Source organism: Nerophis ophidion, linkage group LG03 (genome assembly GCF_033978795.1).
Source record: "Nerophis ophidion isolate RoL-2023_Sa linkage group LG03, RoL_Noph_v1.0, whole genome shotgun sequence".
Taxonomy (NCBI): Eukaryota; Metazoa; Chordata; class Actinopteri; order Syngnathiformes; family Syngnathidae; genus Nerophis; species Nerophis ophidion.
Genome location: NC_084613.1, coordinates 19,297,021 through 19,324,005, shown reverse-complemented (window position 1 = coordinate 19,324,005; position 26,985 = coordinate 19,297,021). Strand labels below are relative to the sequence as shown.

The following is a 26,985-nucleotide window of genomic DNA, read 5'->3' as shown; positions in this document are numbered from 1 at the left end:
TAGAACAGGCCAGCGGGCTACTCATCTGGTCCTTATGGGCTACCTGGTGCCCGCGGGCACCGCTTTGGAGACCCCTGAAATAAATACCAAACTAAACTGTCAGTACCCGGATGTTGCGCTCAAGATATGCGCAGTGGCATACACTTCTATTACACAAAAAATATAACTTCGATAGTCTCCAATGTACTTAGGCGTAAAAGGGACTGGACTAGCGTTTAATAGCAGCTGGTGGAAAGTTTAAATAACTATTTTTAGTAAATGCGCAACGTCAGTAATCGCATTTTGGACGGAACTAAATATTCGCCCACTCAAGAACTCAGTACACATTTTTAAGTCATTCGAGACAGTACATTATTATTTTGCACGTAAAAATAAATAAAATACGATATAAAATACTACAATGGTAAGCGACAACATAGAAACGAGTCTAATAAAAAAAAAAAACATTTTAACGAAACTAAACTAGCCAGCGTCAAAATGGCGTTCTGCGTACGTCATTACGTCACTTCCGGGGCAGGCGCAAAGTACCATCTTGTGTCTCGTGTGCGGCCTCTCTTCCTCTGCCGCCATCATGGGTCGCATGCACGCTCCCGGGTAATCAGCCTTTTTGCCTTTTAAAGTAGCTCTTTCTTGCCAACTGCTTGGTTCTCACGCCTGAATTGACAACATTAGTTGCTTAAGAGTAGAAAATGGCCGAGTCGAGCATTTAGATGTCACTCTAAAAGCGAGGAAAAACGTGGGAAAAGACGCGCCGTGTCCAGCCAAATAGCTTGCGCTCGCTAGCATTAGCTAACGATAACTACCTGATGTATTTTAAAGTTTGTAAATAACATATAACTCACATACAGTATAAATATATGCCTTCTATTTTAATATAGCGCTACAACTAAACGTGGCAAATGTCACCTTTATGTTAACTTGAACTTAGGCTCCAGCTATTCATGGCCCCTGCTAGCAAGCTTATGAGCTTTAATATATAAAGCATTGTTTTGACTGCAATGTGTTTTATTTGCCCCCAACAGAAAGGGCTTGTCCCAGTCAGCTCTGCCTTACAGGCGCAGTGTCCCAACTGTGAGTAGACAGCATGGAACATGCCCCTGATCTATATGTAAGGCTTGCTGAAAGTCATAGTCATTTTCTTCTTCTATAGTGGCTGAAGCTGACATCTGATGACGTCAAAGAGCAGATTTTCAAGCTGGCTAAAAAGGGCCTGACCCCATCCCAGATTGGTAAGTAAACCTAAACACATGCTATGGATACGGTCAGAAGGGCTACTCTTTTAATCAAAGGCCTACTGAAATGCGATTTTTTTTTTTTAAACGGGGATAGCAGTTTCATTCTATGTGTCATATTTGATCATTTCGCGAAATTACCATATTTTTGCTGAAAGGATTTAGTAGAGAACATCCACGATAAAGTTTGAAACTGGAGAAAAGCCCTGCCTCTACCGAAAGTCGCAGACGATGATGTCACGTTGATGGCTCCTCACACATTCACATTGATTTTAATGGGAGCCTCCAAAAAAAAGTGCTATTCGGACCGAGAAAATGACAATTTCCCCATTAATTTGAGCGAGGATGAAAGATTTGTGTTTGAGGATATTGATAGCGACGGACTAGAAGAAAGAAAAAAAAGTTAGAAAATAAACGCGATTGCATTGGGACGGATTCCGATGTTTTTAGACACATTTACTAGGATAGTTCTGGGAAATCCTTTATCTTTCTATTGTGTTGCTAGTGTTTTAGTGAAGATAGTCGGAGGGGTGTCTCCACGGATGTCTTGACGCCAATGTCTCAGGGGAGTCGAGGGCAGCTATGGACGGCACAAGCTCAGCTTTTCTCCGGTAAGAAGCGACTTTTTAACCACCATTTTCTCACCGAAACCTGCTGGTTGACATTCCGTCGTGATTCATGTTCACTTGACCGCGCTCTGATCAATACTATAGTTTGACCTCCAGGAATTTTAAACAAGGAATCACCGTGTGTTTGTGTGGCTGAAGGCTAAAGCTTCCCAACTCCATCTTTCTACTGTGACTTCTCCAATATTAATTGAACAAATTGCAAAAGATTCAGCAACACAGATGTCCAAAATACTGTGTAATTATGCGGTTAAAGCAGACGACTTTTAGCTGTGTGTGTGCGCAGCGCTCATACTTCCTTAAAACCCGTGACGTCTTCCGTACACGTCATCATTACACCACGTTTTCAAGACGGAACTCTCGGGAAATTTAAAATTGCAATTTAGTAAACAAAAAAAGCCGTATTGGCATGTGTTGCAACGTTAAGATTTCATCATTGATATATAAACTATCAGACTGCATGGTGTGTAGTAGTAGGTAACTACTACTACCGACCACACAGGCTGATAGTTTATATATCAATGATGAAATCTTAACGTTGCAACACATGCCAATACGGCCTTTTTAGTTTACTAAATTGCAATTTTAAATTTCACGCTAAATATTTTGAAAACATCGGTATGATGATGCGTGCGTGTGATGTCTCGGATTGTAGCGGACATTTTTTCCCAGCCCGATCCAAGCTATAAGTAGTCTGCTTTAATCGCATAATTACACAGTATTCTGGACATCTGTGTTGCTGAATCTTTTGCAATTTGTTCAATTAATAATGGAGAAGTCAAAGAAGAAAGATGTAGGTGGGAAGCGGTGTATTGCAGCTGCCTTTAGCAACACAAACAAAGCCAGTGTTTCCTTGTTTACATTCCCGAAGGTGAAGCTTTGCTATGGAACAGAGCGGTCAAGCGAACATGGTTCCCGACCACATGTCATCCGGCAGTTTCCGGTGAGAAAATTGTGGTAATAAGTCGGCTCTTACCGTAGACGTGCGGAGCTTGCGTCCTCCTGAAGCTGCGGACTCTTTTACCTCCTCCCACCGGAGACACTGGCGGTCACCACACCCCTCTGACTTTCAGGTGCCATATAATCTCACTTTAACATTAGTAACACAATAAGCAGGTAAGGGATTTTCCAGAATGATATTAGTAAACATCTGAATCGCTCCCACTGCCCTTGCCTTTTTTTTCTTTTCTTTTTTCTAGTCCTTCACTCTCACTATCCTCGCTCAAATTAATGGGGAAATCGTCGCTTTCTTAGTCCGAATCGCTCTCGCTTCTTGGAGGTTATGATTGTAAACAATGTGAGGAGCTCCACAACCCGTGACGTCACGCGCACATCATCTGCTACTTCCGGTACAGGCAAGGCTTTTTTTATTAGCGACCAAAAGTTGCGAACTTTATTGTCTATGTTCTCTACTAAATCCTTTCAGCAAAAATATGGCAATATCGCGAAATGATCAAGTATGCTATCCCCGTTTAAATAAGAAAATCTCATTTCAGTAGGCCTTTGTGTGCCTCTGAGGACACTAAAGACAGAAATTGATTAGTAGTGTAAGCCGGGGCTGCACTATTCTAAAAAAGAACATGGACTCACCATATTGATAGGATTGAAGTTTAAATAATTCCAGCAAGCCTCCTCGGCCACAGCAGTAGAGGTAACTCACCCTAGGTGAGACTCCCACGGTAGGGTGAGGAGAAAGTTACAGCTGTATGGATGTAATGACAAACAGTAATAACTGGGGTGTAACTCCTGATGGTTAGTATAACTAGGGCTGGGCGATATTGCCTTTTTTTAATACCGCGATATTTTTCGGCCATATCGCGATATACAATATATTTCTCAGTATTTTGTCTTAGCTTTGAATGATCACTGGATACATATAACCACAGCAGTATGGTGATTCTATGTGTCTACATTTAAACATTCTTGTTCATACTGCACTAATATATGCTACTTTTAAACTTTCAAGCAGAGAAGGAAATCACAATTAAGTCAATTTACCAAAACTGTTATTTATTCAAGCTATTAGCAGGTGACTTTTCAAATGATGCTACATATTAGCAGTAATGCTACTTCTGTAGCAATGCTTGTGCCCCACACATGACAAATTAAAGTTGTCTATTCGACATATTCCCACTTGAAGCCGAACCACCGCCAGACGATGGACCCCGTGCTGTTTTTCTTGGGAATTAATTCTTCATTTGTTACGAGTATCGCACCTTCTTTCTCTCGCAACAGCCCGCTAGCATCACAGCTAACGTTAGCCAAGCCGCTACCTCTCTGCTGGGCGTATACGTATGTAAGAATGTGCGCCTGCTTGTCTGTGAGCAGACGACACAGGAAAGAGCGAGGAGAGCCTGTAGTGTAATGCCCGCAGCTAAAAACTGCGTGAGAACGTATACTCGAATATTACGATATAGTCATTTTTCTATATCGCACAGAGACAAACCCGCGATATATCGTGTATATCGATATATCGCCCAGCCCCAAGTATAACACTATAAAATAAAAATCATTGGAAAGCTGATAACCACTTTCATATAATTATGGACCGACAAGGGTCAGCATGATAACAATCACAAATGCTAACTTGAAAATGAGACTACAGATGTCCGATAATATCTGCAGATAAATGCTTTAAATTACCGGTATCTGTTTTAAGAAAATTTAAAATGATGACTTTAAAACGCCGCTGAGTACACGGACATAGGAAGAATAGAGCGCCAATACACCTCAAAGGCACTGCCTTTGCATGCTGTCCCAATCACATATCTACGGCTTTTCACACACACAAGTGAATGCAACATATACTTGATCAACAGCCATACGGGTGACACTGTGGGTGTCCGTATAAACAACTTTAACACTGTTAAAAATATGCCCCTCACTGTGAACCCACACCAAACACATTTTGGGAGAACATCCGCAGCACAACATAAACACAACAGAACAAATACCCTGAACCCCTTGCTGCACTAACTCTTCTGGGGCGCTACATGAGCATGTCCCAAATTCCAAGCTGCTGTTTTGAGGCAGGGCTTCACGGTGGCAGAGGGGTTAGTGCGTCTGCCTCACAATACGAAGTTCCTGGAGTTCTGGGTTCAAATCCAGGCTCGGGATCTTTCTGTGTGGAGTTTGCATGTCCTCCCCGTGAATGCGTGGGTTCCCTCCGGGTACTCCGGCTTCCTCCCACTTCCAAAGACATGCACCTGGGGATAGGTTGATTTGCAACACTAAATTAGCCCAGTGTTTGAATGTGAGTGTGAATGTTGTCTGTCTATCTGTGTTGGCCCTGCGATGAGATAGTGACTTGTCCAGGGTGTACCCTGCCTTCCGCCCGATTGTAGCTGAGATAGGCGCCAGCGCCCCCCGCGTCCCCAAAAGGGAATAAGCGGTGGAAAATGGATGGATGGATGTTTTGAGGCATGTTAAAAAAAATGATGCACTTTGTGACTTTAGTAATAAATATGGCAGTGTCATTTTGGCATTTTTTTTTTCATAACTTGAGTTGATTTATTTTGGAAAACCTTGTTTAATGCATCCAGCGGGGCATCACAACAAAGTTAGGCATAATAATGTGTTAATTCCACAACTGTATATATCCGTATCGGTAATTAAGAGTTGGACAATATCGGATATCGGCAAAAAAGCTATTATCGGACATCTCTAAATGAGACTACAATCGTTCCCCTTTGAGAAACGTCCACACTTGTACAAGCACATTGCTGTCTTAACAACTAAGATACAATATTCACATTGAACATAAAGTGCATAATAAATACTCCAAATGTCAAGTTGAAACCGACGGAAGTGAACTGAGTTGTGTGACGTCACATAAACCGTAAGTGAGGCAAACACCCAATTTGCGTGCATCAAAGTAAAACTTTAAACATTTTGTAATTGAAATGGAAGATACACATAGTCAAACACACAAATATAATACGTCTTATGAAGGCAGAGCAATATTCATTGTATATTTTGTGTCTTTTTTAATTGGTAAAAATAACTTGGTGGAAAGATTCTATTGTGTGTATCAGTTCTTTTTGAGTACATTTAACAATGACAGCCGGGATCATTTTGGTCACAATTGAGGTATGACATTTTTATATTGTGACATTCCTAGTCCGCCGTGTTGCTAACAACCCTGCACCATTAACCACATATTTTATATTTTTTATGCTGCCCTAGTATACAATGTTCTGTCAGCTGATCTTTTAACCCATATTGAACCCGAAGGACAAACACGGCAGCTACTTTGTCGAAATAAGCAGTCCCTGTTGTCTGTGGTATAAAAAGAGTAAAACATCACAACTTTGCTTCGAATGTTGAAATCCTGTGCTTTTTGGGGAATGGATTAAAACAAACATTGATAACAAATTCATAAAATCACCCATTGATGTGATGTTATTAAAGTAATAGAAAAATATGACTCAGAGCGCATTCAAGCATTTTCGGCTGCCGTAAAGGGACTGAATAATGTTCAATATCATTCATACTGTTTTTCTCTGCGCGACTGTAGAGAACTGATGTGCGATGCCGCTGATCTTTTGTCCGACATTGACCAAAATTCAGAATGGTATTGCCGATCCCGATACTTAGTGCCAGTGTACCAGTCTAGTAAAATGAAAAGATATATTTCAGGTTTTTCTGATTTTGGGAAATCATCTTCGAACAATATAAAATCACACGTCAAAACAAATGACAGCATCATTCTCCACCGAATGTCTTGAATTGTATGCAGTGTATCCAAATAGCAAACAATAAAATTATACACACACACTTGCTGTTTTATAACACATATTGACCCCTTTTAATTGCAGTAAATTTTTTGAACATACATATGACAGCACAGTTTGACGCTGCGCTTGTGCGTTACGTACTTACCTGGACGAAAGACAAAGTAAATCACGTCTCATTTAGACGAGATCAAATAATTTAGTTACTTTACCCTGAGTTCCTGATAATTGTATATATTATCTCCAAGAACTAAAATGTCGATTTTGATTTGCAATTTGATATTGGCTTAAAAAAATATATCGATATATCGGTCTGGTCTGCACATCACTAATGTCAAAGCAACTGTTCCCTGAGATAATAACATGTGCATACACGGTGCTTAATGATGCATTGAGATGAATGTTTTGTGTTGACATCCGCACGTGTCCATGGTGTGTTGCGCAGGTGTCATTCTGAGGGACTCCCACGGTGTCGCCCAGGTTCGCTTCGTCACCGGCAACAAGATCCTGAGGATCCTCAAGTCCAAGGGCCTGGCCCCTGACTTGCCAGAGGACCTGTACCACCTCATCAAGAAGGCCGTGGCCGTCAGGAAGCATCTGGAGAGAAACCGAAAGGTGCGGTGTCCATGACTTTAGTTTAGTTCAATGGAGCCAGGACTGGAGTCCAAGCGTTGTGCTTCTCCACTCGCAGGACAAGGACGCCAAGTTCCGTCTGATTCTCATCGAGAGCCGAATCCACAGGCTGGCCCGTTACTATAAGACCAAGAGAGTTCTGGCCCCCAACTGGAAGTAGTACGTATAAACTAATGTCAACATTTTTATGGATGGCACAATTCATTGTCCTGCTCTCCTCAGTGAGAGTTGGGATATTTCTGTTGTGCAAAAGCAAAGCTGGAGGTAAATTAGCAGAGTGGCTCATCAGTGCTTCATCTGCCAGTCCCCTTCACACAGGATTAGAGTGGGGTGATTGTATGATAGTGATTCATTTGAGTTTGATCATGGTGATCAGCTGTTAGCATATTTCCTCAAAGATGGCTGAAATTATTTGGAAGATACTGCAGTGGTAAGCATTAGGGAAGGGACAATGTGGAAATAATCTGTCTTCATTCATCCTGTGTTTGTATGTGTGCGACTATCCCGTTCCACCGTTGCCAAAGTCAGGCTTGTCAAGACCTAATTACTGTTCAACCAGCGTTGCACCTCTTTTCCCTAACACAGCTGGAAGTGTAGCCCGAAAGAATGAAATGTGTCTAATACTAGCATAGACACACTTAAGTCTTACTGCAGATCACCACAATCCTATCCTGGTTGCAGACTTTGTTACTCAACTACTGTATTGGAAATGGAAATGATTTATTGTCAATTCTTAACATGCACAAGACACATAAGAACTGCAAAGTACATTTTTGGCACAGTCCCACTAAGAGCAGTCATATGTTACAGGGAGACAAGACGGATCAGCCATTTTTACAGCGCTCTATTGGTCCCTATCGGGAGAAAAATAATTTTATATCTAAATATTTTTGTTCTGTTTCAACTCCTAATGTAACATGTACCAAAAAAAATTGCAGGCTTTTTTTGTTCAAATCATTGAGTTTGTTTATACAAATATTTTGTTCCGAAAACAATCATTAAACATGTTTTGTGTTTGTACAAATTATTTTACAGTACGGTATTTTTCGGATTATAAATCCCTCTGTAGTAAACGTCGCACCGACCGAAAATGCATAATAAAGAAGAAAAAAAACATATACGTTGCACTGGAGTATAAGTCTCATTTTTGGGGGAAATTTATTTGACAAAATCCTACACCAAGAATAGACATTTGAAAGGCAATTTAAAATTAAGAATAGTGAACAACAGGCTGAATAAGTGTACGTTATATGACGCATAAATAAGCAACTGAGAAGGTGCCTGGTATGTTAATGTAACATATTATGGTAAGAGTCATTCAAATAACTATAACATATACAACATGCTATTGGTTTACCAAACAATCTGTCACTCCTAATCGATAAATCCCATGAAATCTTCTTCCTCGATGTCGCTTCTAAACAACTCTGCCAACTCCAAAGGTATGCGCCGCTTCCTCTTGTCGTTTTCTGCTGCATATTTCACTACGTCCAGCTTGTAAGCTGCAGTACATGATTTCCTTTTCAGTCCGATTTTTGTTCAGCCATTGTCAGTTTTTATAAGTTACCATCAACGATGAAATGATCCACTTTAATAGCTACGGCAGTAGTATATAGCAGTTAGCATTCCATGACCCACAATGCACTTCTGCCATGACCCCCCCCCGCCGAATTCTTATTAGTTGACGTGTATGTGACGATTGCTGACATTTTCTTCGTCTCTTCCGCGAATGAGATGAATATTATTTGATATTTCACGGTAATGTGTTTAATAATTTCACACGTAAGTCGCTCCGGAGTATATGTCGCACCCCCGGCCAAATTATGAAAAAAAAAAAAACTGCGACTTATAGTCCGAAAAATACGGTACCTCCAATTCAAAAGGTACTTTAATGTAATTTCATTCAATATTTATATTAATATTTATTCAATACAGTTTTTGAGTTTGAAAAACTTTTAATCTAGGTCATTGTTTGTTTGCCAAAGCACCGGTGGGAAGCACAGATGTGTACCAGAATACAAATAATTGACCATTTAAAAGTATTGTGTAGTAAATGTTAACTTGAAATACAAGTATTGTGGTATTCATTACACCAATGATACTTTGTTACTGCAGAATAAAGTTTGTGATGACGAGCAAAATAACTTTTGAGAGGGGAAAAAGTTCTCTACTCCCACAAAACTTACCAAACTAAACTGTGGTACAGACTAGCATGGGTTACCTGTACTGTAATAAACCTAATAATACATATGACCCAAATAACAGTTGTCAAATATTACCTTGGTCAAACATTACATGTCTGTTACGAGATACTACAGTAGGGATGCAACGGGACAATCCGCCTTAAATAAAAAATGTGTATTAATTGAGATTAGATGATGTAAAAAAAATAAACATTAAAAATGTTTTACCATATGGCCCAGCTCTACACAGAATTCATAACTGCTTACTTCAGCCATCAAATTCAACTTCATTTCTGTCTTCTAATGATTGTTTTTTTGTTTTTTTTTTCATTCACAGCGAATCCTCTACAGCTTCAGCTCTGGTGGCATAAACCTTTTTTTCAAATAAAAGAAAGATTCAATTGAACATTTTCTTGTCTTTTATGAAGTAACATGGTCATTTTTCAAACATTAAGATTGTAAATATCTGCTTGTTTTCATTCGAAAATACTTTCAAATCATTATTTGAAATCTACAACTAAAACATGAATCTCCTAATACAAACACAAACATGTCATATTTGTTGTACGGGTATGGATATTTAAATGGAATTGTTCTACTACAAAAGTAAACAACCCAAATGTTTTGACATTTAAGAGATTTTTAAATAAACCCACAAACAAGTTGATTTAAGTTTATCTAGTTGCTATGAGATATTGACTGGTTTGCTACTCAAGTTTTACAACAAAATATAATTAAAAACATTTTAATGTGGGAGACTTTCACTAAAGGTATTAAACGCAGCACATTCAAAGCACGATACCTTAAAACCAAATTAGCATAGTCTTAAGTATGGAAGTCTGTTTTTGCCACTGAAAAAATTACACCAATGCTAAGTCGTAATAAAGTTGAAATGATGCTATTGAAAAGTCATGATTTTAAGACAAAATCTAAATTATGAGTCAAAGCAAAAATTAGATTAAACTAATTGTGAAAACTTTGAAATTAGGAGATAAAGTCGAAGTTATAGTCTTTAAGAGGAAAAAGTTCCAATTACAAGATACGTCAAACAAAATTATGAGGAAAGTCATAATTATGGATAACATTCTAAATGCTAAAATACAAATGTGAAATTATTTGGTAAAAAAAAATACAAACCCCATTTCCATAAGAGTTGGGAAATTGTGTTAGATATAAATATAAACGGAACACAATGATTTGCAAATCCTTTTCAACCAATATTCAATTGAATGCACTACAAAGACAAGATATTTGATGTTAAAATTCATAAACTTAATTTTTTTTCGCAAATAATTAACTTAGAGTTTCATGGCCGCAACACGTGCCATAGTAGTTGGGAAAGGGCATGTTCACCGCTTTGTTACATCACCTTTTCTTTTAACAACACTCAAACGTTTAGGAACTGAGGAAACTAATTGTTGAAGATTTGAAAGTGGGATTTTTTTCCCATTCTTGTTTTATGTAGAGCTTCAGTCGTTCAACAGTCCGGGGTCTCCTCTGTCATATTTTACGCTTCGTATTGCGCCACATTTTCGGTGGGAGATAGGTCTGGACTGCAAGCGGGGCAGGAAAGTTCCCCCACTAAAGCCACGCTGTTATAACACGTGCTGAATGTGGCTTGGCATTGTCCTGCTGAAATAAGCAGGAGCGTCCATGAAAAAGACAGTGCTTAGATGGCAGCATATGTTGTTCCAAAACCTGTATGTACCTTTCAGCATTAATGGTGCCTTCACAGATGTGTAAGTTACCCATGCATTGGGAACTAATGCACCCCCATACCATCACAGATGCTGGCTTTTGAACTTTGCGTCGATAACAGTCTGGATGGTTCACTTCCCCTTTGGTCCAGATGACACGATGTCGAATATTTCCAAAAACAATTTGAAATGTGCGATGTCGAATATTTCCCCCAAAAATTTGAAATCTGGACTCGTCAGACCACAGAACACTTTTCCACTTTGCATCAGTCCATCTTAGATGATCTCGGGCCCAGAGAAGCCTGCGGCGTTTCTGGATGTTGTTGATAAATAACTTTCGCTTTGCATAGTAGAGCTTTAACTTTCACTTACAGATGTAGTGATGAACTGTATTTAGTGACAGTGGTTTTCTGAAGTGTTCCTGAGCCCATGTGGTGATATCCCTTAGAGATTGATGTCGGTTTTTAATACAGTGCCGTCTGAGGGATCGAAAGTCACGGTCATTCAATGTTGGTTTCCGGCCATGCCGCTTATGTGGAGTGATTTCTCCAGATTCTCTGAACCTTTTGATGATATTATGGACTGTAGATGTTGAAATCCCTAAATATCTTGCAATTGCACTTTAAGAAACGTTGTTCTTAAACTGTTTGACTATTTGCTGACACAGTTGTGGACAAAGGGGTGTACCTCGCCCCATCCTTTCTTGTGAAAGACTGAGCATCTTTTGGGAAGCTGTTTTTATACCCAATCATGGCACTTACCTGTTTTCAATTAGCCTGCACACCTGTGGGATGTTCCAAATAAGTGTTTGATGAGCATTTTTAACTTTATCAGTATTTATTGCCACCTTTCCTAACTTCTTTGTCTTGTGTTGCGGGCATCAAATTCTAAAGTTAATAATTATTTGCAGGGAAAAAAAATGCTTATCAGTTTAAACATGAAATATGTTGTCTTTGTAGCATTTTCAACTGAATATGGGTTGAAAATGATTTGCAAATCATTGTATTCCATTTATATTTACATCCAACACAATTTCCCAACTCATATGGAAACGGGGTTTGTAATTATTAAATAAAAAATGCAATTTTGTCCATCAATTTGCCATTAATTAAATATTACCTTTTGTACTCATAAATCAGACTTTTTAATCTTTTAATTATGAATTTCCATCCATCTTCTTCCACTTATCCGAGGTGGGGTCGCGGGGGCAGCAGCCTCAGCAGGGAAGCCCAGACTTCCCTCTCCCCAGCCACTTCGTCCAGCTCTTCCCGGGGGATCCCGAGACCTTCCCAGGCCAGCCGGGAGACATAGTCTTCCCAACGTGTCCTGGGTCTTCTCCGTGGCCTCCTGCCGTTTGGACGTGCCCTAAACACCTCCCTAGGGAGGCGTTCGGGTGGCATCCTGACCAGATGCCCGAACCACCTCATCTGGCTCCTCTCGATGTGGAGGAGCAGCGGCTTTATTTTGAGTTCCTCCCGGATGACAGAGCTTCTCACCCTATCTCTAAGGGAGAGCCCTGCCACACGGCGGAGGAAACTCATTTCGGCCGCTTGTACCCGTGATCTTATCCTTTCGGTCATGACCCAAAGTTCATGACCATAGGTGAGGATGGGAACGTAGATCGACCGGTAAATTGAGAGCTTTGCCTTCCGGCTCAGCTCCTTCTTCACCACAACGGATCGATACAACGTCCGCATTACTGAAGACGCCGCACCGATCCGCCTGTCGATCTCACGATCCACTCTTCCCTCACTCGTGAACAAGACTCCTAGGTACTTGAACTCCTCCACTTGGGGCAAGGTCTCCTCCCCAACCCGGAGATGGCACTCCACCCTTTTCCGGGCGAGAACCATGGACTCGGACTTGGAGGTGCTGATTCTCATTCTGGTCGCTTCACACTCGGCTGCGAACCGATCCAGTGAGAGCTGAAGATCCTGGCCAGATAAAGCCATCAGGACCACATCATCTGCAAAAAAGCAGAGACCTAATCCCGCGGCCACCAAACCGGAACTTGATTGCGCCTAGAAATTCTGTCCATAAAAGTTATGAACAGAATCGGTGACAAAGGACAGCCTTGACGGAGTCCAACCCTCTCTCAATTTTGAATTTTTATCTCATAATTTCGATTTTCTTAGCTCCCAAATTTGATATTTTAATTTCATAATTATGACTTTTCATTTCATAATCGTGATTTACCTTTGGGGTGACGCAAACAATAAAGAGATAGAAAAAGAAATAGAAACGCCCTGTTTGTGTTTCTATTCCGAGCTCGTGTCGGGTTTACTTCGGGAAATTTCGTCAACTTTCTGCACGTCACATGACGACTAACAGCCAGTGGGCGGTCCACGTTTGACAAAGTAACAAAGCGCCGTGACGGACTGAACGTTCTGACCAATCAGAACGCGGTACGACGTCACTGACAGCCGCTCAGACCAATCAGAACGCACCGTGTCGTCACGCGCCTATAAAACCCGAGGGTGCCGCGACAAGGACTTATTCTCTCACTCCACAGAACAACATCAAATGACTACAGCGACAAAATGGACACCGCCTGACAGAGAATTCCAGGGAAAATGGCAAAGGTTCGCCAGAAAATGAAGCGACAGCTCAGCGACGTTCATCTGTCTTTGACGCGGAGTCAGTGGGCCTTTGACGAAGAATACCAGAATACGTGATAGGAGTTGTTGTTTTAAGTCGCTCCAGCGAGGGGGAAAAAATGGCGACGCTCGCCGCTGCCCCGAGGACAGTAATAACAACAACCAGCATGGAAAGCTCGGGCTACAGAGGGATGGCCATTCTGCCTTGGACCAGGCAGGTGCTGACGGTGTTGTGGGAGCAGCTTTGGCTACTGGTGAAGGTCATCTGTTGCTCCTTCATGTCAGGTAAACCTCATCAACTTTCATCACTTCTTTTCTCTTTAGTTTACACTTTTGTGCTGCGTTCATGGTCACCCTCACTCACTGGCTTGTAGTAGATTCTCCTCGTCTTCATTTCCTACTAACTACTAGGTAACTCTACTTTTAAGTATAAAATTATATAGAAGTAGTTTAAATAACTTCATATAATTCTCTTTGCATATGTTCTAATCTCCGGTTGACTACGGGTGTTGCGTTTGCGGTAGCTAGGAGACAAGACTACTTCCTCAGCACACACCATTAATAAGCGACGGCTATTGTAACACCGTAAAATAAAACATTTATTGTCATGTTAACCACTTTATTTTTACCATTAAATCAGACTGTTCAGCTGTAATTAATTACGGTTAAAATACTGTTCTCTGTAATGTGTTACATCATGTGACTTATTACTTCTATTATGACTCATCCACGGTGCCTCTGTGCTGTTTCCATGGGGAATTGTATTTACTATTTTAGGGAACAAACATACGGTGTAAAATGGAACATACATTGAAGTAAACATGTAATAATGTGATATATAATGTTGTATTTTGCTGGAACAAGTAATTGGCTTTATTTTGAAATACACATTATTTGTTTCGCATTTTATTGTGTTGTTCTTGTTGTATTTATTATTAATTATACATATTTGATGTACTAATGTAATGTAAAATGTTGTGTTTTGCCAGAACGAATAATTTGCTTTATTTTGAAATATATATTATACAATTATATTTTTTCTATTATTTTATGTATTTTTTATTATGTAATAATGTAATTTATAATGTTGTATTTTGCCAGAACGAGTAATTATTTCGAAATATAAATGTTTCCTTTATTTTATATTTTCTAAATTGTTTACTATATAATTTATTATGGAATTAATGTGAAGTATTAATGTTGTATTTTACCAAAACGAATAATTTTCTTTATTTTGAAATATAAATTATTGTAAACATTTTTTATTTTATGTATTGTTTCTTAGGTATTAATGTGATTTATGATTTATTTTGCCAGAATGAATAATTAGATTTATTTTTATTGTTTTTTTCACATATTTTTAATGTATTTTGCCTGAACAATTGTGCCTTATTTTTAAATATAAATGTATTTTTTATTATTTAATGTATTTTTTTATCTTTTGATTTTTTAATATGTACTAATATAAAATGTTGTGTTTTGCCAGAATGAATAATTTGCTTTATTTTGAAATATAAATTATTATACAATTTTTTATATATATATATATATATATATATATATATGTGTGTGTGTGTATGTATGTATGTTATTTTATGTATTGTTTATTATGTACTAATGAAATTGACAATGTTGTATTTGGCCAGAACGAATAATTATTTCGAAATAGACATTTTATAGATTTTTTTAAGTGTTTCATATATTATTTATGGAATTAATGTGGTATTTTGCCAAAACGAATAATTTTCTTTATTTTGAAATATAAATTATTGTAAACATTTTTTTTTGTATTTTTTCTTTCATGTATTGTTTATTATGGATTAATGTAATTTATAATGTATTTTGCCAGGATGAATAATTATATTTATTTTTCCTTCATTATTTTTATTGTTTATTTCATATATTTATGTATTTTGCCTGAACGATTAATGGGCCTTATTTTGAAATATAAATTATTTATTTTTTATTATTTTATGTATTTTTTTATTATGATTTTATTATGTATTAATGTAATTTATAATGTTGTGTTTTGCCGGAACAAAAGATTAGCTTTATTCTTTGTCCTTATTTTATTGTATTTTATATGTAATATGTGATTTACTTATTATATATTATTGTTCTCATTTTATTTCCTGTTTCTTTTCCAGTCTTCCAGATGTTCCGGTTTGAGGTCCATTTCCGAATAACCGACCAGATGGGTCAGCACATCCAGCACAACCCGGCTGAGTCCTTCCTCTTCTCTTCGCTGTTTGACGGTGACAACGGCGACGAAGACGGCAAGACGGCGGCGGAGACACTCTTGTCCAGCCTGGCCGCGGCACCCGACGACGGCGTCTACGTGGGCTTTCGCGGCGACTTCAACATATTTGTGTCGGGCGGCGCGGCTTCGCACGAGGACAAGTTCTTCGCGGGCGCCTTCCCGGAGGACGAGAGCGGCGATGACGAGGTGGTGGACAGCAAGGAGAGCGAGGCGCTGTGGGAGTCCCTGTCCACCTGCAAGGACCCCTACAACCCCCTCTTCTTCTCCGCGTGTCTCGCCTCAAACGCCGCCAAGTGCCAGGAGCGGCCAGTAGAGGGCGCGTCAAGCGGGAAGACCGGCGAGGACATGTCGGGCCTGAAGATGTGGGTCAGCCGCTCCGACAGCGACAGCAGCTGGTCCAGCTGGACCAGTTCAGACGCGTCGGGCGGCGACCTGGAGGAGAGCGAGCGGCTTTTGGAGTTCTTCGCCAGTCCCAACGACCCGTACAACCCCATGTGCTTTACCGCATGCACCGTCACCAAAGCCACACCCCCCGCCACCCCGCCCGACAGCGAGGAGTGCGAGAGCAGCCACGCCTCTTCCTCCGAGGACGAGGAGGAGCTGTGGAAGTCCCTCTGCCGGAAAGACGACCCCTACCATCCTCTCAACTTTTCAGGCCATCGCCAGCCGGCGCTGAAGCCGCAGCCTCCCGGCGCCAAAAAGCTCCAGCCGAAGGGGCGTGTCGGGCGGCATGATGACATCACCCGGGTGCCGTGGAAACGACACCATCACAAACATCACTCCGCCGAGAAACACGACAACGCACAAAAAAAGGTAAACAAACGCGCCGCCTGCTCTCACCGCATTGCATCGTGCTACTCAACTGCAGAGAGTAACGTGCCGTTTATTCCAGGGGAGAAAATACTTCTTAGAAATAGTGAAGACATTTTAATGTTTTCAAAGAATGGTCACATGACAAAATGAATGGCAGTGTTTGGGGGCGGGGCTTACATACATACACACTGTTAACAAAGCGTAGCAATAAGAGGCTAAAAGCATCCGATACATTACTCAATTATATGAGGCGTGTCCATCTTTCCCCCTCTTCTTCTGTTACTCGTGTTGATGTGGACCCCAGTGGCGCCACCTACTGGTGATGTTGTGCAATCAGACTTAAAGGCCTACTGAAATGAGATTTTCTTATTTAAACAGTGATAGCAGGTCCATTCTATGCGTCATACTTGATCATTTCGCAATATCGCCATATTTTTGCTGAAAGGATTTAGTAGAGAAAATCGACGATAAAGTTCACAACTTTTGGTTGCTCTTAAAAAAGCCCTGCCTTTCCCGGAAGTAGTGCGCGTGACGTCACAGATTGTCGGACTCCTCACGTCCACCCATTGATTACAATCATGGACGCCTGCAGCGAGAGCGATTCTGGCCGAGAAAGCGACAATTTCCCCATTAATTGGAGCGAGCATGAAAGATTTGTGTTTGAGGATATTGATAGCGACGGACTAGAAAAAAAAGCGACAACTCTGGGCGACGGCAGTGTGAGCGTTTCAGATGTAATTAGACACATTTACTAGGATAATTCTGGAAGATCCCTTATCTGCTTATTGTGTTACTAGTGTTTTAGTGAGATTTTAAAAGATTGTAAAGTAAAGATTGTAAAGACATACCATACCTCGAGGTCGGAAGGCTGCGTTCAACACACCGTGTGTCTCAGAGAGAAGCCGAGGAGCCAAGCTCGCAGCTGCTGCAGAACGACGAATAATCCACGGATGTCTTCAGTAAAATATATATCACAATTTCCCCATCCAAAAACATGCTGGTTGACGTAGAGAAATCATGTTCGCTTGACCGCTCTGCTTTCACAACAAACAAAGAAACGCCGTCTGGGTCTCGGTGCTAAAGACAGCTGGAGTCCACCGCTTTCCACCAACAGCATTGTTCTTTATAGTCTCCATTATTAAATGAACACATTGCAAAAGATTCAGCAAGACAGATGTCCAAAATACTGTGTAATTATGCGGTTAAAGCAGACAACTTGTAGCTGTGTGTGTGCGCAGCGCTAATTTTTTCCTCACGTGACGTCACGCGTGTACGTCATCATTCGTTTTCAACAAGAAACTCCCGGGAAATTTAAAATTGCCATTTAGTAAACTAAAAAGGCCGTATTGGCATGTGTTGCAATGTTAATATTTCATCATTGATATATAAACTATCAGACTGCTGGTTGGTTGTAGTGGGTTTCAGAAGGCCTTTAACAGCACGGACATCAGCGCTGCCCCCTCCTGGTGGGAAATTCTCACGCTGGTCATTACATTCCAGATGTTCCAGCTCAATACCTACGCCGAAAACTATAATTGAAGTCGTTTTTTCATGAAATGTTTGGTGGCTTTTGCAGTGCATTACTGTAAATTGAAAAAAGGGTTAGAACAACTGTTATGTATAAATTCTGGGGACTGAGCTGCCTTTTTTCTGCTGTGAAATCTTCAATTTAATTTTATTTGGAACATGTTGAAACTTTACTAGCACACATTTTGCTTTTGATTGATTGATTGAAACTTCTATTAGTAGATTGTACAGTACATATTCCGTACAATTGACCACTAAATGGTAACACCCCAATAAGTTTTTCAACTTGTTTAAGTCAGGGTCCACGTTAATCAATTCATGGTACTAAAGTGAGCTTTTGTCCAAAAGAGAAAGGTTTGCTTGTCCGTCCCACTCCTGTGCCATAATCAGCAGGGGGCAACAAAAAAATACAATTAAGTAAAAATTTAAATATTTCGAAAATAAGTATAATTTATTTCAATACAAAATATTTTGAAAAAAATACATACAATAAAACAATTTGGGGGGAAATCTACAGCCATTGTTTTTACATTTTAATTTCCCCTCGGCAGGGGGCAAAAAAGTACAATTAAGTAAAAATTGAAACATAGCGTATTTCCTTGAATTGCCGCCTGGGAGTTAATTATATTAAAACCTCTTCTCCTGCGCTTACCAAAGGCATGCGGTAAAAGTAAGCATGCGCTAATTATTTAAAAACCTCTTCTCACTCCCGCACTTACCAAAGGTTTTCAATAAAAATTTGAGTGTGGTGTAAGCTTGGACCTTAAATCCTACTGAATAGCTCTTAATCTTCTTCCCTTTATGCGATTTCAAATTACCGGTATTGAAATCAGCCTCCTCCATTTGGAAAATGATGACAGGGGAAGTGTCACTCCTGGCGTCATGAGTTTGACCAGGCGGTAATACTAAGCATGCGCTAATTATTTGGGGAAACGAGTTTGACCCGGCAGTAATTCAAGGCAGGCGCACACTATATGCCCTGCAACAATTCAAGAAAATACGGTATATAAAATAAGTAATTTATTTTAATTCAAAATATTTTTAAAAATAAATAAATAATAAAAACAATTTAGGAAGTACATTCTACATCCATTGTTTTTACATTGAGTTACTGTAAATAAAAAAAAATGTAATAACATAACCACTGTTTTTACAGTAAAATTTGAGTTACTCTGCTGTCATTTTCTTTGTTTTAGCCTAAAAACTTGCATTCCATTTTATTTGGACCATGTTAAAACTTCACAAGCGCACTGATCAAAAAGGAGTCGGTAGCTCATCTGGTCCCACCTCTGTGCCATAATCAGCAGAAACAATTAAAAATGTTGTTAAAAATAAAAGTTAAAAAAAAAATAAAACACTAAATCAACAAAAATGAAATAAGTATCAAACATAAAAATTGGCAACACTAAATTGGCCCTAGTGTGTGAATGTTGTCTATCTGTGTTGGCCCTGCGATGAGGTGGCGACTTGTCCAGGGTGTACCCCGCCTTCCGCCCGATTGTAGCTGAGATAGGCGCCAGCGCCCTCCGCGACCCCAAAAGGGAATAAGCGGTAGAAAATGGATGGGTGGACAACATAAAAATGCAAAATAACAAAAAATTTAAAACAAAACTAATAAATTTTAATTGAGGAAAAAAAGTACAAAATAAAATCCTACTGATGTTTTTACAAATCGTACTGTAAATTGAAGAACAATACCACTTTTATTTTTACAGTAATGATTTGAGCTGGCATTTTTATTTACTATCAAATCAAATGTTTTAGTTTATGTAGTAACACACTCAATGTGCCCCCTACTGGTGGGAGTTTGTAACGGTCCTAACCATTCCAACACACCCTGGTCCCCTCCAAATGTTTCATGGTGTTTGGCTGGTGTCCAACCCGCAACAGCCGACTCAAGACGGCGCCCCCTACTGGAACAAAACACCATCTCATGTGTTGGTAATTTTCTGTTGCAGGTGCGTTTCTCCCCGGTGGTGGAGGTGCACGTGATGCGCACGTGGACGTACGCCAGGCAGGCGTCCCGCAAAGGATTGTGGGAGCAGATGGGGCGGGACCACGATCGCTTCCGAAGGCGCGTCTGCGAGACGGAGCGGGCCGTTGGCTACTGCCTCAGCCCCGCCCACAGAGACAGGCTGCGCGCGTACATCGCCCGGCAAGGAGGATGAGCGCCCCGGCGGCTTCCTGCGGGTGTTGGATTGGTTGCAATGCAACAGTGATTGGTGTAACTTGGTACCTCAAAGGTTTTCTGCTAGCGACGGCTGCACTGATGACACTTTTTGTCTTGGCCTCAACTTTTTCTGTGCAATGTTGTCCATATTTGCCTTACTTTTTGGACCTAGTCGTGTTTGATGTCTTTTCACGCCATGAATGTAGCGAATCACCTAGTAGCTGAACCGCTTTATTGTTTTTTATCCACTATTTAATGTCTGGTGCAATTATTTATTGGTAAATTATTATTTTTGATGCCTTTTTGTATTTTCCTATTGCAGCCAAAACACAATAGAGCCTGTTAAAACTGACTGTGATTTTTGTGATGATGACTAAAAACATGGAAAATTAAAAAAAAAAAAAGAGTACTCAGTGTCAGCGTTTTAGTGTTTTTTACCAAGCGTAGGACACCTGGAGCTTCAGCACACTATGTAAGTGTGTATATATATGTATGTATGCATATATATATATATATATATATATATATATATATATATATATATATATATATATATATATATATATATATATATATATATATATATATATATATATATATATAATTAGTACTTTATTGATTCCTTCAGGAGAGTTCCCTCAGGAAAATTAAATATACGTATACATACGTGTGTGTATATATATGTATACATACATGTGTATGTATGTATATATATACATGTATGTTTACATGTGTGTATATATATACACACATACATAGGTATGTGTATAAAAAAAAAAAGTAATTCTCAGTTTTAGTGTTTTTTACCAAGCGTAGGACACCTGGAGCTCCAGCACACTATGTAAGTATGTGTAAGTGTATATATATATTTATGTGTGTATATAAATATATATATATATGTATGTGTGTGTGTATATTTATATAGTACTTTATCGATTCCTTCAGGAGAGTTCCCTCATACATGTATATATATATACATGTATGTTTATATATATATACACATACATACATATGTGTGTGTATATATATGTATACATACATATATACATGTATGTTTATATATATATATATATATATGTGGATGTGTGTGTGTATATATACATGCCACACATATGTGTATATATATATATATATATATATATATATATATATATATATATATATATGTATATACACACACACACACACACACACAAGATCGACATCGCTGCCCTGTCTGAAACCCACTTGGCTGAGGAGGGACAACTAAAGCAGGTGAAAGGTTGATACACTTTCTTCTGGAAGGGAAAAACAGCTGATGAACCCAGAATCCACAGAGTGGGATTTGCCATCAGAAACCGGCTCATCTCCGAATCTCCAATAGGCATCAATGAGCGACTCATGACCCTACGCCTGAGGCTCTCAAACAATCAGATGGCAACGGCTGTGAGTGCCTGTGCACCAAGTTTGGACTCACATGATGAAGACAAGGAGACTTTCTATGCAACCTTAGACCAGGTTCTATCGGTTATCCCGAAAGAAGATAAGATCCTCCCACTCGGAGACTTCAATGCCAGGTTTGGCAAGGATTACAAGCTCTGGAAAGGCACTCTTGGTAAAGAAGGTGTTGGGAATGTCAACTCCAACGGAGTCCTTCTTCTGTCAACGTGTGCTGAACATGATCTTCTGATAACAAACACCGTTTTCCGCCAGAGGAACCGGTTGAAAACGTCCTGGATGCATCCCAGATCAAAGAGCTGGCATCTCATAGACTATGTCGTTGTCAGGGCCAGAGATCGCAAGGATGTTAACATCACCAGAGCCATGATTTGCACAGACGACTGCTGGACAGACCATCGCCTCATCCGCTCCACAATGAACATCGAGCTACGGTCATCCTTTTGTGTTCCCTCTTGTTTTCATGTCTTATTATATTTTTTTGCCTTTTGGTCCGGGACCCTTTGGGACTGTGTGACAAGGGGTGCCACTTTCGTGACCTCTGTGGTGCTTTTTTTGTGGACTTCTGGATCTGCCTCCCGGGAGCCTTTTGGCCATGGAGACCAGCTGCTGGGTCTCTGCCACACCGGAGTCGGTTTGGAGGGACTGGAGGAGATGCGGATGAGGGGACAGGACTGCAGAGTTTGGAGGGACTGGAGGAGATGCGGATGAGGGGACAGGGCTGCGGAGCTAGCACTGAGCGCTGGGACGGAGAGGCTCCGCGGTGTCTTGACTGGGTGAGCAGGTGTCGGACACCTCAGTCACCTTGTACGTATCCTCGCTCATCCATGCGGACTGGACACTGGCCGAAAATGGAGTCGGCTGTCTTGGTTGCTTTGTTGGGCCTGCTCCTGTCTCTGGCCATGCTCCCTCCACCCCAGCAGACGATGGCGTGGAACACCGCAGAGGCCACCACAGTGGATATGTTTCTTTTACTTTTTATTCATAGCTGTATGTAGAAGTGTCTGGTTGTATCTGCTGCTTTAATGTATTTTATGTCCTCTCTGTGTTGGCCCTGCGATGAGGTGGCGACTTGTCCAGGGTGTACCCTGCCTTCCGCCCGATTGTAGCTGAGATAGGCGCCAGCGCCCCCCGCGACCCCGAAAGGGAATAAGCGGTAGAAAATGGATGGATGGATGTGTTCTTTGATGTTTGATGTTTCCCTCTTACACACATGTAAGAGGGATGTGTACCATGGCTATGAGTTGTTGTTTTTTCCCTTGGCCTCAGTCTGCACCTCCTCTCCAGGGCCCAGGCTAAGACCGATTTTTATTTCTTATTTTTTTTATTTTTATTTTGTTTTAATCTTCTATTCCCCCTCCTTGTTTACCTGTATCTCATCTTTTTTGTAAGTGGCGCTGGAAGCCGGCAGACCCGTCAGCGATCCTGTTCTGTCTCCCTGTAATGTTTGTCTAAACTTGAATGGGATTGTGCTGAAAATTTTAATTTTCCTGAAGGAACTCTCCTGATGGAATAAATAAAGTACTATCTAATCTAATCTAATCTAAATTTTATTTACTGTACATATTTTTTTAGAATAATGACATTTTTTTTTTTTTTTTTTAATTCACTGCTCTGGTCTTTGTTTTTTTGTGTTGTTCATTTTACACAACATGCACATTGTCACATTCTCTCCACATTTTTTTTTTTTACTTTTTGTGTACATAATATTTTTATTTATTTCATATATTTTAAATGTTTTCATTTTTGCCAAATACTACCTTCTCCCGTAGAATATTACAATATTCCAAATATTACCTTCTTCCACCTGTGATGAGGTGGAGACTTGTCCAGGGTGTACCCCCGCCTTCCGCCCCAATGCAGCTGAGATAGGCTCCAGACTTCATTTCAGGATGAAAGATTTTATGCTCACCAAAACAAACTCTTTGAACCTTGAACTTAGTGTGGGGGGGTTCTTCTGCTGAGGGGCCCCAATCAAGTTAGGGGCGGCCCTGCAGGAGACGCCCATCACCCCGACCTGCACATGTAATGTTTGCGTCAACAGGTCTTGACAGATCACGTGACGCACATTTCCCAGAAGTGTCTGCTGGCCTGTTGCAAGTCTCTCGTAAGACCAAAACACGGAATGATGAAACGACGTCCCCGCGGGATGAAATCAATTAAGTGGGAGACTGCCGAGGCCACGCCCACACACCGTGACCCCCCCCCCCCCCCCCGTGCTTTAGTTACGCGCGAGGATTTGGAGCGAAAAGGTCAACGCGCAACAAGGAGCCCCTCGTCGTCAGCGTGCTGGTTGCTAGGCGACGCGGCAGGGCGCGGCTGGCGGGAAAGTGTTGCAGGTGATTGCAGCATCAGCACCGGCGTGATGCTCGGCTGCGTCTGCCAGCGTCTCCTGGGTGCCAATTAGTTGATGATGCAACCTGCCCTGCCCTTCTCACAAAAACACTAATAAATAAAAATATCTCGTGTTTCATTTCACTGCTGTCGAATTGAAAAGTAAGCTAATTGTCAAAACTTGTCCCACCCAACTTCAAAATGAGTCATTAGAATGTTTACATGTTCCTAATATTGTGGCCAGTGGCAATGAGTGAATATTACAGGTAACGTGATCTTATTTGTTTCATTAAATCATTAAATGTGTCCTGCTCGGTGTTATTAGACATGCGTGGAAATCGTGAATATTAAAATCGTGGCCTAATAATAACCACAGTGTAGCAGAAAAACAAACAGGAAAGTTGCGCTGCTGCCCTCTTGTGGCAAAAAAGGGTATTACTACCAGAATATCGAATAGACTAGAATAGAAAATACTTTATTGATCCCTGGAGGAAATTCAGCACCACAGTTCGCTCACAATAAACAATAATAATAATAAATAATATATGACATATATTGTATATATATAATATGAATAATATGAATATATTCTACATATATTCTACATTTAAGTGCAGTCAAGAAGGAAGATATGCATTACACAGTCTGATGGCTGTCGGTATGAAGGACCTCCTGTGTCATTCCGTGTTGCCTTCCACTGGACATGCTCATTCTCTCCCCAAGGTCCGAGTGTAGTGTGTGGGAGGTGTTGTCCATAATGGCTAGGAGTTTTGCTCGACTTCTCCTCTCTGACACCACCGCCAGAGAGTCCAGTCCACTCCCACCACGTTACCGGCCTTCTCTACCAACTTGTCCAGTCTGTTTGCGTCCCTCACTCTCAGCCCGCTGCCCCAGCAAGCCACGGCGTACAAAAAAGCGCTCGCCACCACCGACTCGTAGAACATCTTCAACATCTTTGTACAGACGTTGAAGGATCGTAGCCTTCTGAGGAAGTAGAGGCGGCTCAGTCCCTTCTTGTAGATGGCCTCAGCGTGTTTTGACCCATTCAGCTTGTTGTCCATGTGTACTCCGAGGTATTTATAATCCTCAACCATGTCCCCATCGCCGGAGTACTCCTCCTCCTCCTTCCCAGGTCCACAACCAGCTCCTTGGTCTTCGTCACATTGAGCTGGAGGTGGTTCTTTCCACACCATGTGACAAAGTCCTTCACCAGTGCCCTGCATTCCTCATCATCACCATCCTCAATACACCCCACTATCGCAGAGTCATCAGAAAACTTCTGAAGGTGGCAGGACTCTGACTGATAGTGGAAATCAGTGGTGTAAATGGTGAAGAGGAAGAGGGAGAGGACTGTACCCTGCGGGGCCCCGGTGTTGCTGACCAGCCTGTCAGACACACAGTCCTGCAGTCGAACGTACTGTGGTCTGTCAGTCAGGTAATCTACAACCCAGGACACCAAGGGGGGCCTCCTCCTGCATCTTCTCCAACTTCACACCCAGTAGCCCAGGCCGTATGGTATTGAAAGCCCTGGAGAAGTCAAAAAACATGACCCTCGCACTGCTTGCAGGCTTGTCCAGGTGGGTGTGGGCTCGGTTCAGCAGGTAGATGACTGCGTCCTCCACTCCCAGTCGTGGCTGGTAGGCGAATTGGAGTGGGTCCAGGTGGGGCTTGATTGTAGGGCGGAGTTGTTCCAGGACCAACCTCTCCATGGTCTTCATGATATGGGAGGTTAGCGCCACCGGCCTGTAGTCCTTTGATGTGCCGGGCCGCGTGCACTTGGGGATGGGGACCATATGCTGTAGGTATTTGTAATAAAATACTGGGAATATAGTTTGTTTATTTACTATATTTTGAAGGCTGTACTTACGGGGGCCTGGAAGTGCAAAACACTTTTGAAATTTCTCGAAACAAATGACAGAAAACGCAAAAACTAAAGGCGAAGCAATTTACAAATTTTATAAACCGGAAAAGGAATTTCCAAAATCATAGATTGACAGCTAATACTGCCAATATTTTTGAGCACTTCCGCTGAATCTTTACTTCCTCGTTAGGGTGCGGACATGAACACAATGATTGGCTGATTTAGCTGTCAATCTGGAATTTTTGGGACATTCCCTTTTCGGGTTTTGAAACTGTAAATTTTTATCAATAATTGTAAAGTGTTCCATCTTTCGTTAATATTTTTCCGAAATCGTAAATTGTTTTGGCTTTTCTTTTTGGGCTTTCTGAAATTTTAGGTTGTTTCGTCCTTTTTTTGTGTGTTTTCTATAGTTGAATTCATGAAATTAAGGTGTTTTGCACTTCCAGTCCACCGTACTGTTGCCTCATATTCATGCATGTCATTGAACCATAATATAAATCAAAGGGACAAGCGGTAGGAAAATGGATGGATAATAGTACACATTTTAACACAGAAGAAATGACACTGATAAATACAGCATATCATAACAATCCAGATATGGTTGGACTTTTATTTTCTAGTGACTGTGAGCAGTTTAACCGGTGATGATGCTGTTTATTCCCACTAGAGGGAGACAAAGTAACACACAACGTTTATTCTGCCAGAACTGTATTACATGTATTGCATTGAGTGTAATAATGATAATATATATCAGTGGTTCTCACCCTTTTTTCAGTGATGTACCCCCTGTGAACTTTTTTTTTAATTCAAGTACCCCCTAATTAGAGCAAAGCATTTTTGGTTGAAAAAAAGAGATAAAGAAGTAAAATACAGCACTATGTC

General features: G+C 40.7%; 2 protein-coding genes and 1 non-coding gene across 3 annotated transcripts; all 3 read left to right on the top strand.

Moving 5' to 3' along the window:
• Positions 1–486: 486 nt before the first annotated feature.
• On the top strand, positions 487–9,813 carry rps13 (ribosomal protein S13). The gene is made up of 6 exons (XM_061894501.1): positions 487–594; positions 1,023–1,071; positions 1,151–1,229; positions 7,037–7,206; positions 7,283–7,383; positions 9,745–9,813. Exons 1-6 carry the CDS (start codon positions 572–574, stop codon positions 9,776–9,778), a joined length of 456 nt encoding a protein of 151 aa, XP_061750485.1. The 5' UTR covers positions 487–571; the 3' UTR covers positions 9,779–9,813.
• On the top strand, positions 7,417–7,544 carry LOC133550256 (small nucleolar RNA SNORA19). Its single transcript, XR_009806270.1, has one exon. It is a non-coding gene; the product is annotated as a small nucleolar RNA SNORA19 (small nucleolar RNA).
• Positions 9,814–13,582: 3,769 nt separating the features above from the next.
• Positions 13,583–20,880, top strand: ppp1r15b (protein phosphatase 1, regulatory subunit 15B). Its single transcript, XM_061894500.1, has 3 exons — positions 13,583–13,986; positions 15,849–16,774; positions 20,260–20,880. The coding sequence occupies exons 1-3, from the start codon at positions 13,821–13,823 to the stop codon at positions 20,467–20,469; spliced, it is 1,302 nt and encodes a 433-aa protein (XP_061750484.1). The 5' UTR covers positions 13,583–13,820; the 3' UTR covers positions 20,470–20,880.
• Positions 20,881–26,985: the final 6,105 nt, after the last annotated feature.